This window comes from Ochotona curzoniae, unplaced genomic scaffold (assembly GCF_017591425.1).
Source record: "Ochotona curzoniae isolate NIBS_2020 unplaced genomic scaffold, NIBS_Ocur_1.0 contig_605, whole genome shotgun sequence".
Classification (NCBI taxonomy): domain Eukaryota; kingdom Metazoa; phylum Chordata; class Mammalia; order Lagomorpha; family Ochotonidae; genus Ochotona; species Ochotona curzoniae.
In genome coordinates, this window is record NW_024466491.1 from 5,406,324 (window position 1) to 5,423,512 (window position 17,189).

At 65.0% G+C, this 17,189-nt stretch overlaps 2 protein-coding genes across 3 annotated transcripts; both read right to left on the bottom strand.

The window, feature by feature from the left end:
* Positions 1–264: 264 nt before the first annotated feature.
* Positions 265–1,339, bottom strand: INSL3 (insulin like 3). Its single transcript, XM_040990978.1, has 2 exons — positions 906–1,339; positions 265–529 (listed from the first exon to the last, which is right to left on the bottom strand). Exons 1-2 carry the CDS (start codon positions 1,108–1,110, stop codon positions 354–356), a joined length of 381 nt encoding a protein of 126 aa, XP_040846912.1. The 5' UTR covers positions 1,111–1,339; the 3' UTR covers positions 265–353.
* A 3,667-nt stretch (positions 1,340–5,006) lies between these two features.
* JAK3 (Janus kinase 3) lies at positions 5,007–16,646 on the bottom strand. 2 transcript variants are annotated; one of them, XM_040990699.1, is made up of 24 exons: positions 16,543–16,646; positions 15,416–15,644; positions 15,067–15,190; positions 14,784–14,895; positions 14,478–14,623; positions 13,947–14,229; positions 13,558–13,680; positions 13,064–13,221; positions 12,689–12,800; positions 12,325–12,511; positions 11,475–11,596; positions 10,822–10,953; positions 10,084–10,168; positions 9,468–9,595; positions 8,909–9,041; positions 8,660–8,811; positions 8,410–8,560; positions 8,013–8,152; positions 7,445–7,634; positions 6,769–6,893; positions 6,511–6,683; positions 6,299–6,416; positions 6,035–6,145; positions 5,007–5,388 (listed from the first exon to the last, which is right to left on the bottom strand). In XM_040990699.1, exons 2-24 carry the CDS (start codon positions 15,597–15,599, stop codon positions 5,281–5,283), a joined length of 3,297 nt encoding a protein of 1,098 aa, XP_040846633.1. In that variant the 5' UTR covers positions 15,600–15,644; positions 16,543–16,646; the 3' UTR covers positions 5,007–5,280. The 2 variants fall into 2 exon arrangements, with proteins under 2 accessions (XP_040846633.1, XP_040846634.1); XM_040990700.1 differs by lacking the exon at positions 16,543–16,646 and having other exon boundaries at positions 15,416–16,086.
* Positions 16,647–17,189: the final 543 nt, after the last annotated feature.

The following is a 17,189-nucleotide window of genomic DNA, read 5'->3' on the forward strand; positions in this document are numbered from 1 at the left end:
GACACTCAAGTTCCTGGCAGGGGTGTGGCTGCTGGGGTGCACACACACACACACACACACACACACACCCCTCACCAGGGCTTCCTCCCCATGGCTTGTCCCTTCATGGAGAGCAACGAGAAGAAAATGCTTCAGGTCATTTATTAGTAATGGCAAGGGGTAGGGAAGGTTGCCAGCAACTCCTTGAGGAGACGGGGCAGGGGTGGTCAGGCATCTTAGGGTGGCAGTTCTCCCAGCCATCTCCACAGGTGAGGGCTGAGGTGATGAGCTCCCCGATCCGGGAGGAAACCAACACCGGTGGATCTGCACTTTGCGCTGCCACACCCCGCCCCCAGCCTGCACCCCAGGAGGCGTCAGTGGGGACACATCAGCAGCAGATCCTGCAGGGTACAGCCGTAAAGACAGCACCGTCGTGCGGGGTTGGTCTCGCGGCGGCTGCGGGAGGCCTCGAGCGCGGGCTGCGCCGGTTCCTGGTCCGCCAGCAGCCCGAGGATGAGGCGTTGTCCCTGTAGCCACTGCGCCATCTCACCTGGGGACAGAGGAGAGTTCAGTGGCGGTCGCTGTGCGCGCTCACAGCACCTGCTGTATACAGACCTGCTGTATACAGACACCGAAGGCTCGCCCCTCGCACGCCACCTGCGCCTCGCCCTGCACCCGGAGCTGCCAGCTCTACCCGCAGGTGGGAGAACCAGCCAAGTTCCCCAGACGGGCAGAGAAGGGCCCGTGGAGGTGACACACACATGCACTCGGTCCCCGCACCTTGCACGGCCTCGCCCAGGTTAGCAGATGCCCCGGTCTGTAAGATGTTCGCCTCCCCTGCACCTGCCGCCACGCCTCCGCTCGCAGACCCCGGGCGTTCCCAAGGCGCGGTCCCCGCGTTCCCGGTAGCCCCCCGCACTACTCACGGTCTCCGCCGGTGGCCATGTCCCTGCCGATTTCGGGGGACCAGCTCGGGCCCCCGCATGCACGCACCAGGGCACGCAGCAACTGGTGGCCGCACAGCTTCTCCGACGTGGCAGGGGCTGGTGCGGGACTCAGTGCCAGCCCGGGAGTGGGCAGCGGCAGCAGCAGCAGCAGCCACAGCACCCAGACCGGCAGGCAGGGGTCCATGGTGGCGAGAGGTGAGGTGTGCTACAGCCGGGCCCCCCGGGACACCCCCTTATAGCGCCCAGACCGCCCAGCTGGAGGCCTTGGCTCAGGCACGCAGCATTCCAGGAAAAAAAGTCAAGGCTGAGGCCAGGGTCTGGGGCAGGCCCGCCCCCTCCCCACCACCTGCCCCTGACCCAGCTGGAGCACTGAGCCAGGAGCTGCTGGGCATACTGGGCCTGGTTCATGCCAAGTCTGTGTAAGCTATACCAGTGTGCTAACACAGCTGCCTATTGGATTTTATTTTAAAAGGTATGTGAGGGGCAGACACTGGCAAGCCAGCTGAGAGGGGTCCAGCGAGCGCACGGGCACGCATGGGCCCTGGGGAGGCAGTCAGGGCCCCAGGCTGCCATGGCACAACGGCCGGGGGACGGGGCTTGGGCACGGGGCTGTGGATTGCTCGGGGAGGCGGGGCTGGGGATGTGCAGGAGGAAGGACTGCTAAGCGAGAATGTGACAGGTGAACAGTGACTTCTGAAGACTTCCACCAGCCAGCTACCGCACTTGAAGGCAAAGAACGGCTGGGATCCTGTGGCTGGAGAAGGGACGCTGGAGGACCTTTCATGCCCAAGCCGATACACCCACCCACATGGGCGAGCAGAGCTGGGCTTGTTGGTTTCAAGCACCATGTACTGACACACACACAAGCCATGGCTGGGGGGAATACCCAGCATGGCTCGAACACAGTACCCACCAGTGAGTTTTGGGGCAGGGGGTGGACGATGTCAGGCCGGGCCGGGACACTAGCCACCGTGAGAGAACCAGGTCTGGGAGCAGGTCCTGTGGGAGAATCGTGGTCTCGTCCCCAATGGGACTGCCATACAAGCCGGCTTGCTCAGGGGCTGGGGGTGACTGATGGGCTGAGCTAGCCATGACCCTGGAACTCACCACCACTCATGGGTGCTGGAATTGGGAAGAGGCCAGGCTAGACTAGCCTGTAGCACCCTCCAGCATGCGCTGGAACTGGCGGCAGACCAGGACGGGCCAGGCGGCAGCACCCGCTGGTGGATGCCAAGGTGAAGTGATCCATGCCAGCCTGCACCTCAGCACCCTCCAAGACACGTAAGATTCCGGAATCGGTGGCAAGCCCAGCAGAACTGCGGGAGCGCCCCTGCTGGGCCACTAGACTCGCAACTCCAACCATGGGGAGCATGGCAGGATCTGTGGGCTGTCGCGGAGTGCGTGTGTCAGAGCTGGGCCTCCTCAGTGGCTACGATGGAGCAGTGCCCGGCACGCCCAGATCCACCTGCAAGAGATGGCAGCCCACTGGGGCCTGCACAGGACAGCTGGTACCACCGCAGAAGAAAGAGGGCAGGACAAATCGGCCAGCTCTCCCCCAGCATCCAGCTGTCCCAGCCAAGCTCTGACAGCTAGTGTCTGGGTAAGCGGAGACTCTAAGGTGGACTCTAGCAGCCAGTGGACCTTGGAAGGACCCCCTCATCCTTGCAGCAATGAAACCAACAACATCTTCAGAATTATCAAACCACTTAAGCCACAACCCTCGGAGCGCGCCTCAGCGGGGACCCTGCGATGACATGGGCGGCCGCTCCCCGTCCCTGGGCACTGCTGTGGTTGGGCTGCTGGGAGCGGCCCTCGCCCCTTCACTCCCCGCTTTCCCAGAGAAAAGCAAGACATCGGAGGTGGTTGTCGCGTCCATTCCCCCATTCCTGACCCTCCCACCCTGATCAGCGATCTACATGCATACCGCTCAGCTATGTAAACAGCAAAAATAAATTTATTATAACAATCATTCCTTCTTTTAAAGAGTTGTTTTTATTGGAAAGGCAGATTTACAAAGAGAGGGAGACAGAGAGGAAGATCTTCCATCCAATGCTTCACTCCCCAAGCAGCCACAACAGCCAGAGCTGAGCCGATCTGACGCCAGGAGCCAGGAGCCTCTCCCAGGTCTCCCACGCAGGTGCAGGGTCCCGAGGCTCTAGGCTGTCCTCCACTGCTTTCCCAGGCCACAGGAGGGGAGCTGGATGGGAAGTGGGGCAGCTGGGACTTGAACCAGCAGCCATATGGGAGCCGGCACTCACAGGCAGGTAATTAGTCAGTTGAGCCATCCAGCCATTCAAATCACTTCAAAGAGGCAATCTAAGAGAAATTTGTAATGTGGCCTGGGGGAAAGATGTGGAGAGGGGCACCCAGGCGGCCCCAAGGCCCAGGAGAACCCCTCGGTGGGCTGGAAGGCCCCCAAAGGCAGGGAACTCACCTGCTAGGGGTGGGTGGGGCCTGCTGCATGCCCAGGAGGCCTTGGGCTCCCACCAAAGTGGGGGGCACCTCAGGGCAGCTGGAGAGAGCTTGGTAGGATGTGTGGGTCTTGCTTAACCCCAGAGCAGTGCCCCCTTCCCCCCCCCCCAAAGCCAGGGCTTCTTGGAGATTGAGAGAGCTGGGACTCTGTCACCTCCATTTCCTTGCCGCAGTGCTAGGATGCAGCCTTCGGCTGGGCTCCTGGCAGCCCCTGCCCCCACCCCACACACCCAGCCCTGCCCCCCACCCCACACACACAGCCCCCTGCCCCACCCCACACACACAGCCCCCTGCCCCACCCCACACACACAGCCCCCTGCCCCACCCCACACACACAGCCCCCTGCCCCACCCCACACACACAGCCCCCTGCCCTCACCCCACACACACAGCCCCCTGCCCCCCACCCCACACCCAGCCCTGCCCCCCACCCCACACACACAGCCCCCTGCTCCACACACACAGCCCCCTGCTCCACACACACAGCCCCTTGCCCCCCACCCCCCCCCACACACAGCCCCCTGCTCCCCAGCCCCTGCCCCCCACCCCCACACACACAGCCTTGCCCCCTGACACCCAGCCCTGCCCCCCAGCTGCCACCGGGGAACAGCCTGCTCTTTCTACCTACAAAGTGCCTCCCCCATCAGCCCCTCGGAGGGAAAGCCAAGGTCCACAGCTGGGGCTGTTCTTCAGGTCGCGGGCCAAGGCCCCCTCCCCCCACAGCTGTCCCTCCCCGCCCCCACCCACCCCACAGAGGCCTCTGCCCCGCCACAGCCTTGGCCACATCCTGCTAGCTGCCTGGTTCCCACACTCTGTGCACGGCGCCCCCACCCAGGTTCTTTGTTCATGCAACGAGTTCGCCTCCATCCTGGTGAACACCTTCAGCCTAGTGGCAAATGGGAGGGGATACCCCATCACACACACACACACACACACACACACACACACACACACACACACACACACACACACACACACCACCCTGGCCAGCTGGGCCCATTTCCCAGGGGCCAACACTGAGGCCAGACCGGGAAGTGGGGCTGTGGTCAGGACTGTGGCCTCTGGCCTCTGAGTCACCTCACCCCGCTCCATGCGGATCCCTCAGCCAGGTGCATCTTCCCCTCCCTGAACTGCTGGACAAAAATCTCCCAGCAGGTTCCCAGAGGACAAGGGGCCATGGGAGGGGCTGTGCCCTTAGGTGGGTGGGAAACAATGTGAGATGCAGAGGGCTGGCCATCTACCCCCAGTGTGGCCCGACACCAGCCCCCCAGTGTCGCCTGACACTAGTCCATGGTGTCACCTGACACCAGCCCCCCCAGTGCCCCCCAACACCAGTCCACAGTGTCCCCCAACACCGACCCCCCAGTAGACCCCAACTCTGGCCTCCCAGGACCCCTGACCCCGGCCCCCAGCATCCCGTGACATCAGCCCCACAAACATACGGCTTCTGGCCACACATGACTTATTTTTTTAGTGGGGGAAGGGATGTTTTATTATTGATTTGAAAGACAAGGTTACAGAGAGGAGAGACAGGAGCCCGGAGTGCCACTGGGTCTCCCATGTCAGGGAGCCGGATGGGAAGTGGAGCAGCCGGGACTTGAACCTGTGCTTATATGGGATGCCAGCATGTGTGTGTGTTGGGGGAGGTGGCTTTACTCCACCGAAACCCAACTTCTAACCAGGCTCCTCCAACTAGACGCAGAAGGGGGCTGCACTCTTGTCATTCCAACAGCCCCTCTGGGCACCCTAGGGCTCTGGGCCACAGATGGAGGAGGAGAAAGACCCCAAGGCTGCCCCTCTCCCCCACCAGCACCAAGGGCAACGTCAGGGTCTCCACAGGAGGCCTCTGGGGTGGTGAGGGCCGTCACAGGCCTCATGGCCCGTCAGCCTCGGCTTCCGCTCCACAGCGCGTCCAGCTGGGGGCCCAGAGCACTGAAGGTCGGCCGGTCCTCGGGGCTGGGAGCCCAGCAGACCTTCATGAGGTCATGGACCTGTTGGGGGGAGCAGAGAGACAGGACCCCTCACTGGACTGCTGTCTTCCCCCACCCCCTCTCTGCTACTGCAGCCATGGCACCTGCTGCGCTCTGCCACTTGGCCGCCTGTGCCCAGCATCTCCTTCCAGGAACTGCCTTTGCCAGCTGGTGACTGGGACCCAGGATCCTCACCCTTCACCCCGGGGCCAGGGCCTGGCCCGTTTGGCATTGAGTCAATGTTTGAGGCCTCATGACCATGGTTAAACACTAATGGCCACCCATGAAGATCATGGTCATGAACCATAAAACGATAACACAGGCCACGCCCCCTCCCGCTGCCCTTGGCCAACGCCAGGCCAAACCTCACCCTTCATCAGTCCATTCCTTCCACCAGCCCACTGCCCCCCGCCAGCCCACTGCCCCCCAACACCCCACTGCCCTCAGCCACACCACTGCCCCCGCCAGCCCACTGCCCCCACCACCCCACTGCCCCCACCACCCCACTGCCCCCGCCACCCCACTGCCCCCGCCACCCCACTGCCCCCACCACCCCACTGCCCCCGCCACCCCACTGCCCCCACCACCCCACTGCCCCCGCCACCCCACTGCTCCAGGCCAGCCCACAACAAGACAGTCCCCTATCCAGGTCACCACCTGTGCTCACCTTGGCAGGGCAGGCGGGCGGCGCCGGCAGCCGGTGACCCTCGGCCAGCAGCTCCAGGAGGCGGCAGAGGGCGGGGGCATCACGCTCACCCCCCATCATCCGCAGGAACTCCTGGGGGGCCATGGTGGGAGCAGATCAGCTATGGTGGGGCGGGGTCACCCCACCCATTCCCTGCTGGGGGACGTGGGGGGCGGTGTCTAGGCTGAAACGGCCCAGCTTTGGGATGCGAGCCGGGGAGGTTTGGGGTCCGGGCCAAGGACTCACAGCCGAGGGGCTGCAGCTCTTGTCACTATAGGTGAACAGTTCGTACAGCAGCACCCCGAAGCTCCACACGTCTGACTGGCGCGAGAAGATGTTATCTGACAAGGACTCGGGGGCGTACCTGGGGAGAGACGGGGGCACGGCTGTCTCGGGATGCGGGGCCGGTGAGGGCGTGGGGTGGGCTAAGGTCAAGGTGGGGGGCAGAGGGTCCCCACCAGAAGATGGGGCTCTGGCCCGGCTCGCGGACCACGTAGTAGTCCTTGTCCAGCGGCAGCAGCTTGGCCAGGCCGAAGTCGGCGATTTTGACGTGGGTCTCGCTCTCCACCAGGATGTTCCGGGCGGCCAGATCCCGGTGCACGCAGCGGCAGGAGCCCAGGTATTCCATGCCCTATGGGCGGGTGCACGGGCTGAGTGGCCTTGCCCACTTGCCCAGCACCCTCCTTGGGCACTGCACCCCCTGCACCCCCTGGCACCTTGCAGATCTGTGAGGCATAGAGCAGGAGGCGAGAGGCGTCCAGGCGCGCACGGTGGCGCTGCAGGAAGTCGCGCAGGCAGCCGCTGGGCACGTACTCCATGACCAGACGCAGGCTCTGGCGGCCTGGGGGGGGGGCAGGTGTGAGCCCCCTGTGACCCTCCCGACCTGGGCAGTGTCCACTGCTGCGCCATGCAAACCCCACCGACCCATTGTGTAGCTGGGAACACTTGAGGCCGGGAGGGGAAAGTGGGAAAGACTGGGTCTGTGTCCACTCGCCCTGCAGAAGTGCGGGACTGACCCTGCCCCTGGCTCATGTTCTGCAGAGGTGGGCTGTGCGGGACTGACCCTGGCCATGGCTCACACCCTGCAGAGGTGGGCTGTGCGGGACTGACCCTGGCCATGGCTCACGCCCTGCAGAGGTGGGCTGTGCAGGACTGACCCTGGCCATGGCTCACGCCCTGCAGAGGTGGGCTGTGCGGGACTGACCCGGGCCGTAGCTCACGCCCTGCAGAGGTGGGCTGTGCGGGACTGACCCGGGCCGAAGCTCATGCCCTGCAGAGGTGGACTGTGCAGGACTGACCCTGGCCATGGCTCACACCCTGCAGAGGTGGGGTGTGTAGGACTGACCCTGGCCATGGCTCACGCCCTGCAGAGGTGGGCTGTGCGGGACTGACCCGGGCCGTAGCTCACGCCCCGGTACTTGACGATGAAGTCGCTGTGCAATGCCTTGAGGATCTGGATCTCGCGCTGGAAGCTTCGCTCCTGGTCCGGCCCGCTGTGCTGCAGCTGCTTCACGGCCACCAGGGCGCCCGTGTTGTCGCCCAGGGGGTCGTAGCGACACAGCTCCACGCTGCCAAAGTTACCCTGGGGATGGGGGAGGCAGTGGGCGGGGCCGAGTTACGCCCCCGCCCACCTGGAGAGGCCACGCCCATCACCCGAGCCAGGCCTATAGCGCACCTTCATGGAAAGCCACACCCGCATCCCTTAGGTCACGCCCACTCCACTTAGCCACATTCCTCTCAGGCCACACCCACTGCACATGCCACACCCCTTCGTGAAACCACGCCTGCCCACTGAAGCCGCGCCCCTTCGCCCAAGCCACGCCTGTCTCCGTTTGGCCACACCCCCATTCACCCAGGCCACGCCCAGCAGGCCATTGCTGTCACCCACCACCTGGACCGGCCCCTCACGAAGCCCCTCCCGCTGGCCCCGCCCACTCCAGTGAAGCCACGCCCACGTCACCTTGCCGAGCTGTGAGATATATTTGAGGTGTCGTTCCTCATAGATAGTGGGGTCCTGGCAGGCGTAGAACTGAGCACCGCCCCACAGCCCTTCTCGGGGTGCCAGGGCGCCCGGGGTGGGCTCGGACAGGAGCTCATAATCTGTGGGGGATACAGGGTCAGCGATGAGCCACACCCCACCCTGTGCAAGCACCCAGGGCCCCATGGAGAGAAGGAGGGACCGAGCCGGCTGGCACAGTCAGCAACCCCGTCCACTGTGCCAGGCTGCTATGCCAGTCCATCAACCCCGGCCACCGTGCCAGTCCACCAACCCCGGCCACTGTGTCAGGCCGCCAACCTTGGCCATCATGCCAAGCTGCCCGCACCTCCCACCAGGGACCCCCACCCTGGGCGGGCACCTGAGGTGATGAGGCTGTTGAGGTCACGGATGACAGCCCGGAAGGACGGCCTCTGCTCCGGCTCGTACGCCATGCACTGCTCCACCAGCACAGCCAGCTCTGTCCACTTGGGGGCCGGCAGGTGCCCACGGGCCTCGTAAAACTCCAACTTCTGCAGGGGCGGGAGGAGGCATGGCACCCTCCCTGATCTGCAGACAGCTCCACATGCCTGCCTGCCTGCCCACCCCCCCTTAGGTGCCCCAGGCCTGACCTGGGCCGGCTCCAGGGCGCTGATGGGCATCGGGGCGCCACTGAACACCTCCCAGACGGTTGCTCCGAAGCCCCACTTGTCGGCTTCCAGGCCGAGGATCTGCGTGTCCTGCAGACACTCGGGGGCCACCCAGGGGATCCTGTCAGTGAGCACTGGGTGCCAGCGGGGAGGGGGGAGAGGGACGGGGTCAGGGCTCACTTCCTGCCCCCCCCCACACACACCCTGGCCCGGGTCTCCAGAAGCACTTACACTCCCGGCTCAGCACGATGGGGCTGACGCCCGGGTCACTGAGCTTGATGAAGGGAGGGTTCCCGCCACCCCCTTCACGAGCCAGGAGCACCTTCCGAGCTGACACGTTGCCATGAGGGAGACCTTTGTCTTCCTACAGTGGAGGGAGTGACCAGGGGCCACTTGGGGAAGCAGCAAACTCCTACACAGGCCTCAAAGCCCAGTAGGTGTGGCTCACATCTCTACACACACCCGAACAGATTCCCAAATGCAACAACGCGGCCCCTTGCGCTCCACACCCCACCCCAGGTGGACCCACATGGGTCCCTCTCCCCCGCCACACCGCCCACTGCCCCCCAAGCCCTTCTGCCTGTCGCTCAAGGGTCTGGCCCCTCTTCTCAGCATCCCCCACCTTCCCCACCCTGGGACATCCACGGCTAACCCCTACCCCGCTCCCCATGCCCTGGCATCTCTGAGCTTCATCTTCAAATGCAGTCCACGCTCCCCCAACCCCTTCCCCTCACCCCAGAGCCCGCTGGCAATGCCCCCTGCTGAGTGCGGCAGGCACTGGCGCGCTCACCAAGTAGTTGAGGGCATAGGCCAGCTGTTTAACCACCTGCAGCTTCCAGCTGGCGGGCACCAGGTGGCCGCGCTTGCGCAGGTAGGTGTCGAGGGCTCCCAGCTGTACAAACTCCTGCACCATGGTGCCTGGAGGCAGCGGAGGGGATGGGCTGTGGGAGCAGGGTGCCACCTGGCCTGGGCCCTTACAGCCGCCCCCAGCTCCCTCTGCCCGGCCCCTCTGGCCTCATATTCCTCACAGCCCAGCTCTGAGGTGCCCATAAAGTGCCAGCTCTCCCTCAGCCACACCCCGCGGCCACCTCCTGCGGACCACTCCCAGGGGCTTCCTGCTGCTGAACTTAACCTTCCCACACTACAAATGCCTGCTCTGCTTATGAAGTGATAATGTTCGGAAATCCAGCCTTTGCCGGTCGGTGCCCACGCCCCACGTCTGGCCTCCCTGCCCAGGCGCACCCCAGGGAGCCCTGACCCTCCCCTGGGATAGCCGGATGGAGACCCCTTCTCCAGGTCTTGGTCACACCTATCCCTGCCTATTGAGAAAGCAGAGGAATTCAGGTGTGCTAGAAACGTCGAGACAATTCTAGAATTGGGGACGGGGCAGGGGGAATGTCTCTCACTGTCTCCAGCCATGCACACGCCGTGCAGCAAGACGAGATGTGGGTAGGAGACCTGGCTCATCAGGCTGGCTGCTTCTAGAAATGACTGTGGAGAGAGGGCGGAGCTGCTCAGGGACCCGCCCCCTCCTCTCAGGGACCCGCCCCCTCCTCTCAGGGACCCGCCCCCTTCACCCGGGGATCCGCCCCCTTCACCTGGGGATCCGGCCCCTTCACCCAGGGATCCTCTTCCTCCATCCGGGGATCCGCCCCCTCTGCCCACACACCTGCCTGTCAGTCATGTACATACACACCTGCGTGGCCCAGAGAAGTGCCCAGCCCTGCCCCAGGACCTTTGCACAGTCTGTCTGCACTATCGGGGTACACTTCCTGTGTACCTCATTTCTCCCACCCTGACTCCAGCCTCCTGTATTCTGTGGCTCAGCGAGGCTGTGGCTGTGCCTGCCTGGGCTTAAGCTAACCCTGCCAGTTTAACCTGAAGCTACAGCCTTTTCTGGAAGCAACCCTGACCCCCAACCGCACAAAGCCCTGGTCCCCCCTCCCCGCCCCTGGCCCTGGATCCCTTCCCTGCCCCCAGCACCAGCGTCCACCTCCCCGTTCCCGGCCCTGGCATCCACCACCATGCCCCCAGTGCTGGTCCCCTCCCTGCCCCCTCCCCGCCCACTCCCCACCCCTCCCTGCCCCCTCCCCGCCCCTCCCTGCCCCCTTGCCGCCCCTCCCCGCCCCCTCCCCGACACTCACCTCCAGGCAGGTCTGGTGTTTCGCATCCATCACTTTCAGCAGCACCTCGGTCCGGCGGGCCTCACCGTCCACCACCTCATGACGTGAACCCCGGTAGATCTTGGTGAAGGATCCATGACCCAGGTTTTCATGCTGCAGAGGGGATGGTGGGGAGGGGACAGGCTGGCGAGGGGGCACCCACGGGACCCTTGGCTGCCAGCCCCAGCTCGAGCAAGATGCAGCTGCTAGTCCCACTTAGCGGAGGGGAAAGCAGAGGCCGACAGAAGCGGCTGCAGCGTGGGTTCAGGTGTCGCACACCCTTGGGGGCAGCCCAGCACTTGGCCTCCTGCAGCCTCGTGTGGGAGAGCTGATGGAGCGCCTGGCTCCTGGCTTCAGCCTGGCCCAGCCCCCGGCGGCTGCACGCATTTGGGGCTGTATACAGCAGATGCAAGATCTCGCTCGCTCTCTACCATTCAAATCGAGTTTTTAGAAACTGGGTCTCCCACGCGGGTGCAGGGTCCCGAGGCTTTTGGCCGTCCTCCACTGCTTTCCCAGGCCACAGGCAGGGAGCTGGGTGGGGAGTGGGGCAGCCGGGCCTTGAACCGGCGCCCCTGTGGGATGCTGACAGCACTGCATGCCCCAAAGGCAGTGGTTGTGGCCCACAGGCCCCTTACCCACTCCAGGGTGTCGGCGGGAATCTTCTGGAATACCATCTGGCTCAGCTGGCCATGGGGCTGCTGGGGGCTGCTCGAGGGCAGGCCGCAGCCCCTCCGCACCACCAGCAGGTTGGACTTCTCTGGGGGCCAGGAGAGAAAACCGAAGGTCAGAGGTGACCGGCCCCCGCCAAGCTCACGCCCCAGCTGTATTACACATTGATTGTATTACATATTTGAAAGGCACAGTTAGAATCTCGATCCTCTGGTTCACTCCCCAAATGAGTACAATGGAGAAGCCAGGAGCCAGGAGCTTCTTCCGGGTCTCCCACGCGGGTGCAGGGTCCCCAGGCTGTGGGCCGTCCTCCACTGCTTTCCCAGGCCACAGGCAGGGAGCTGGGTGGGAAGTGGAGCTGTGGGGATTAGAACTGGCGCCCCTATGGGATGCCAATGTTTTGGCAGTGCCTTTCCATGCTACACCACCATACTGGCCGCTCCTTATCTTTTTTTTTTTAAAGGAACCCTTAGATAGCTGAGGATGTGAGCAGAGAAGGCCAGGACAGCTGGTTGTTGTTCTAGAAGATTCTAGAAAATTTTAGACAGCCCCATCTTAGAGCTGTCCCATCAGAAGAGTCAGTCTCAGATTGAAATTCATCCAGCAGAAGAGATAAGGGATAGAGAGCTGGCTGCACCTGGATCAAGCCCTACCTGCAGGCCATAGACTAACCCATGAACAAAAAAAAAAAAAGAGAGAGACAGAGAGAGAGAAAGGAGGCCAGTGTCTCTCGGTTCCACACAGCAGCTGTCACAGACACGAAAAGCTGGGGCTGCAAGTGGCTTGCTCAGCTCTGGAGAGAGGATGGGGGTTCACCTTTGGGCCTGGGGGTGCAGCAGAAGGTAAGATTCAGGGAGACCCCATCAACATGCAGCCCCCCATTCTGGCAGGCGGCCAGGAGCTCCCGCAGGCTGCTGTGAGGCCGGCCGAGGCCGGCCAGGGAAAAGGTGCCGGTGGGTCCACGCCGGATCAGGCAACCCTTATAGTCCGGGCCGAGAGGTGTCTGCGAAAGAAATCGGGGCCCTGAGAGGCGTGGGCAGCCCCTGGCAGCTTCCTGGAGCGCCACCAGCTCATACCAGCCCCTGCCACCCCGCACCTCTGCCCACAGCCATGCCCTGCCCCCGGCAGGCTTTGCTCCTGTCTCTGAAAGCATCAGCTCCTCCAGGATGCCCTCCCAGACCTGAACGCACACGGTGAGCAGAAAGCTGTCAAAGTCCTGTGGGCTGCGGCGGAGGACGTAGGAGCCAGGGACCGAACCCTGCGTCTTCAGCTTGTGGATGGCGAAGTCCAGCCTGCAGCCATGGGGCGGGGGGAGCCAGGGAACAGAGCCGGATGGAGATGGTGAGAGGGAGACGCCCAGCCCGGCCTGGCCCAGAGTTCTGCGCTACCCGGAGCCCTGGGGTGCAGGGCAGGGAGCACCCCAGACCCCACTGGGGGTGCAGCCAGGGCCTAGGAAGTGGCCCAGCTACCTGAGTTGGCAGGCTGCGCCCCACGCCCGCCGGGAGCCCCTTGCTGGCCTGCAGGGCCAGGAGCGGGGCGGGAACCCGGGACTCACGTGATGGGGCCATGGCACTGCTCAGCCTCCTCCTGCAGCAGCCGGGGCGGTGCCAGCTCCTTGCAGAAGAAGTGGCGGGAGTCGGCGGTGAGGCGGAAGTAGCCGTCCACCAGTGCCACGAAGGACAGAGCCTGGGGCAGCCCGGGGAACTCGGCCTCCTGCGGGGGGACAGGGTGGCAGGGCGGAGGCTGCAGCCGTACCCCCTGCACCCTCGTGGGGTGGGGGTCCCCCAGCTCCCCCGCCACCCACCAGCCCCCCGGCACCCACCAGCCCCCCAGGCCCCCCCGCCACCCACCAGCACCCCCAGCACCCCGGCACCCACCAGCCCCCCGGCATCCACCATCCAACCCCCCGACATCCACCAGCCCCCCAGGCGCCCCCTCGGCACCCACCAGCACCCACCAGCACCCCCCAGCCCCCTGGCACCCACCAGCACCCACCAGTCCCCCGGCACCCACCAGCACCCCCCAGCCCCCCAGCCCCCCGGCACCCACCAGCATCTGGTTGTCCGCCCTGGTGATGGTCACCACGCGGTGCTCCCAGGCCGGCCCTGTGCGCGGCGCCTGCTGGACACTCACGTCCACGATCTCGGGAAAGTCACAGAAAGGCTGCAGCGCCTGCGCGGGGGTGAGGGGGGAGGGGTGTGAGGCCACGCCCCCGTGCACCTGCCGGCCGCGAGCCCCGCCCCTGAGATGCCCCGCCCCTGAGATGCCCCGCCTCTGCCTCGGCCCCGCCCCTTCTCTGGCCTGCCCTCACTTGGCCCTGCCCCGCTGGCCCCGCCCCTCTTAGCTCTGGCCCCACCCCGTTGGCCCCGCCCATCGCAGCTCCGCCCCGCAGGCCCCGCCCCTCCCGCAGGCCCCGCCCCTCGTGGCCCCGCCCGCACCTCGGCCTCCCCGGGGCTCCAGCCGACCCCGCTGCCCCCGGCCACGCGCAGCAGCCCCGGCCCGTCGTGGCCCGGCAGCCCGATGCGGAAGGTCTCGGCCTCCCCGGAGGGGGCCAGGCGCTCCAGGTCCAGCAGGTACTTGACCATGAGCGCGTGCCGGTCGGCCCCGCAGGCGGCCACGCGGCGCAGGGCACGGCGCACTGTCCTGCGGATGCGGCGGCGCATCACGAAGCTCAGGCTCTGGATGAGGCCGCGCAGGCCCGGGGGCAGGCAGGCCTTGTAGCTGCGGGAGGGTGGGGTGCAAGGGGCGGCCCTGAGTGCCCAGCACGGGGCGCCATGAAGGGCGGCGAGGTGGGGTGCAAGGGGCGGCCCTGAGTGCCCAGCACAGGGCCAGGCAGGCCTTGTAGCTGCAGGAGGGCGGGGTGCCATGCAGGGTGGTGAGATGGGGTTAAAGGGACAGCCCTGAGTGCCCAGCACGGGGCTGGGGGCCGGGGCGCCATGCAGGGGTGCGGGGCCGCCGCTCAAGCTCACCTCACGGTCTGAAGGAGCTCAGTGGGCCGTTGCACCCGCTCGCAGGCCATGCGCGCCAGGTCCAGCACGGCCAGGCTCAGACACTCACCCTGCTCCTTGAGGCTCAGGCCCACAGCCAGGCGCCCGCTGAGCAAGTCACTGCGGTGCTGGGGGTCAGGGGGCGGGGGCGACAGGGACAGAGGAAGGGGTCATCATGGGGGCTTGGCCGTCCTCCCTCCACCTCTGGGGATCAGCGCAAGGACAGGGGTCGCTCTGTGCACCCCAGCCCCGAGTGGGGCCCCCCTCCACCGCAGCACATCCTGGCACCTGGGCAAACAGGTGCTCCAAGACGGGCAGGTCTAAGATGGCGCTGGTCAGCTCTTTGCGGAGCCCGAAGCGGTGACACTTCTCAGGCCCAAACCAGTCTGGGAAGTAGAAACTGGGAGAGGGGGAGAGAGAACGAGAGACGGAGATCCCAGGATACGAGTCAGGCTCTGGGTGCGCTGTGTGGCTGCAGGCAAGCACAGCGCCCTCTCTGGTCTCCACGTCCATGGTGGGAGGTGTAGGGCCACCGGGCACAGAGGGTGGGCGGGAGAGGCCTGCTGCCTACCGGAGCCTGTAGACCAGCACTTGGGTGCCCGAGTCCTCCACGGAGAAGACGTGGCTTGGGGGAAACCAGCAGGACAGGTCCTCCGTGGCCAGAGCGAACAGAGGGTGGTAGACGGGCAGGATGCCTGTGGGGGAGGGTTCCCTCTATCGCCTCTGCCCACCACTGGGTGTACCTGCTCAGGGCTCCCTGCCCCCACCCCAGCCCTGTCCACTCACTGCTCCACGCCCACACTCTAACATCCTCTCTTATCAAGCTCTTACTCATCCCTCAAAACCCCGACTGCCCTGTCCACAGCTATGGGGATGTCCCCAGCTCCCCCTAGTGGCGAAGGGGGCAGCCGCTCACTCACCACTGGCCTTGGCGGCCTGCACGCACAGGTCCTCGGCCAGGTGGTCCCCAAAGGAGAAGGAAAGGCGTTGGGGGGGCCCGGGGCCGCGAGAGGGCAGGAGCACATGCAGGGCTCCAGCCTCGGACGAGGAGAGGCTGCAGGAGCGCTGCGAGATCAGGGGTGTCTCCTCACCCGGGGGTGCCATGGGCGCAGCCTGCCCTGGGGGGACAGGGCCGGGGCGGGCACAGAGCTGCAGAAAGAGGGAGGGCACACAAAGACACACAGACCCCCACGCGTGACTGTTTGGCAAAGTGAGGAAGCTGCCCACTCCCCATTCGGGTTTCCTTCCTGGGTGCCAACAGGTCACAATCCCCGTCACCCAGGGGAGGCCTCAGATGGAGCACCAGGTCCCCGTCACCCAGGGGAGGCCTGGGTGGAGCTCCCAGCGTCCGACACCCACAGAGGAGGCCCGGGTGGAGCTTCTGGCTTCAACCTGGTCCAGCCCTGGTTGTTGCAGCCACTTGGGGATTGAATCAGCAGGTAGGAGATCTCTCTATCTTCAAATAAATTCTTTAAAAAAAGATGGGGCAGCTCCACAGGCTAGTCCTCCATCTTCAAGCCACAGTATGTCTTATCCCAGGTCTCCCACGCGGGTGCAGGGTCCCAAGGCTGTGGGCCGTCCTCCACTGCTTTCCCAGGCCACAGGCAGGGAGCTGGGTGGGAAGTGGAGCAGCCGGGACTCGAACCCAGGCCCTCTGAGCCAGGATCCCACTGTGAGCTGAGCACCTGCCCCTCTTTTGTCTTCCTTTTGCAGGCTCAAGTTTAACATGGGGACAGTCAGAGCTGATGTTTGGGGCCCAGGCAACACCCCCAGCCTCCTCCGTGGAGGCCTGTCTGCAGCTGGGCACTGTGTCCCACCCCACCCCCGGCAGCCCATGGCGCGTGCGCAGTGAGCATCCAAGTGCTTGCTGGGAGTTGGGGGCTGGCAGGAGGCCGAAGCTGAAGAGGGGTCGCTGTGGCTGCAGCCCTCACGTGCCCTAAAGGCGGGGAGCGGCTGCTGCCCCTGCCCTCTGGACTGCACCTGCAGCCCGCCTCCCCCCACCGCCCCCAGTTCCTGGCCGGAGCCCCATGGCCCCGCCAGCTCTTACCTGGAGCCCCTAGGCCGCCTGCGGGCCAGCCAAGCTGGGAAGCAGCAAGAGGAAAGCCCCACTTGTCACCTTCCTGTGTCGGCCCCTTGACTTCCTCAGTCGTCATTTACCGAAAAGCGCAGGCTGTGGTGGGGGAGGAGGGGCAGAATGTTCTAGAAACCTCTACACGCCCCCATCCCCGGCCCCCAGATCCAAGGGAAAGATGAGTGACAGACAAACCCCACAAGGGACCCAGCAGACCCCGGGGCAGTGTGCAGGGGACCGGCCTGGAGGCGGGTGCCTCAGCTTCCCCACCCCCACACCCCCGTGGGAGCTGCTGTGGTCGCCAGAGAGGGGAACGGAGCTGAGTGAAAGAAGGCAGTGCCCCCCACACCCCATGGAGGGCGAGTTCTCCTTGCATCTCCCATCATACACACGAGAGACATCACTTGGAAACCCCACACGCTGCCATTCTGCTCAGAGCAGACCAGGGTGAGGCTGGGACTGCAGCAGGGTCAGCCGGGGCAGGAGTGTCCTCCCACCGTGCCCTGGGCTCAGAGCGGCAGCCAGAAGTGTGGCTAGGACCGGCCCAGCGAGGGGCTTAGCCGTGCTTGGGGTTTGGTTTCACTTCCTGGTGGCTCCCACAGAAAAACACAACACAGCGGGCT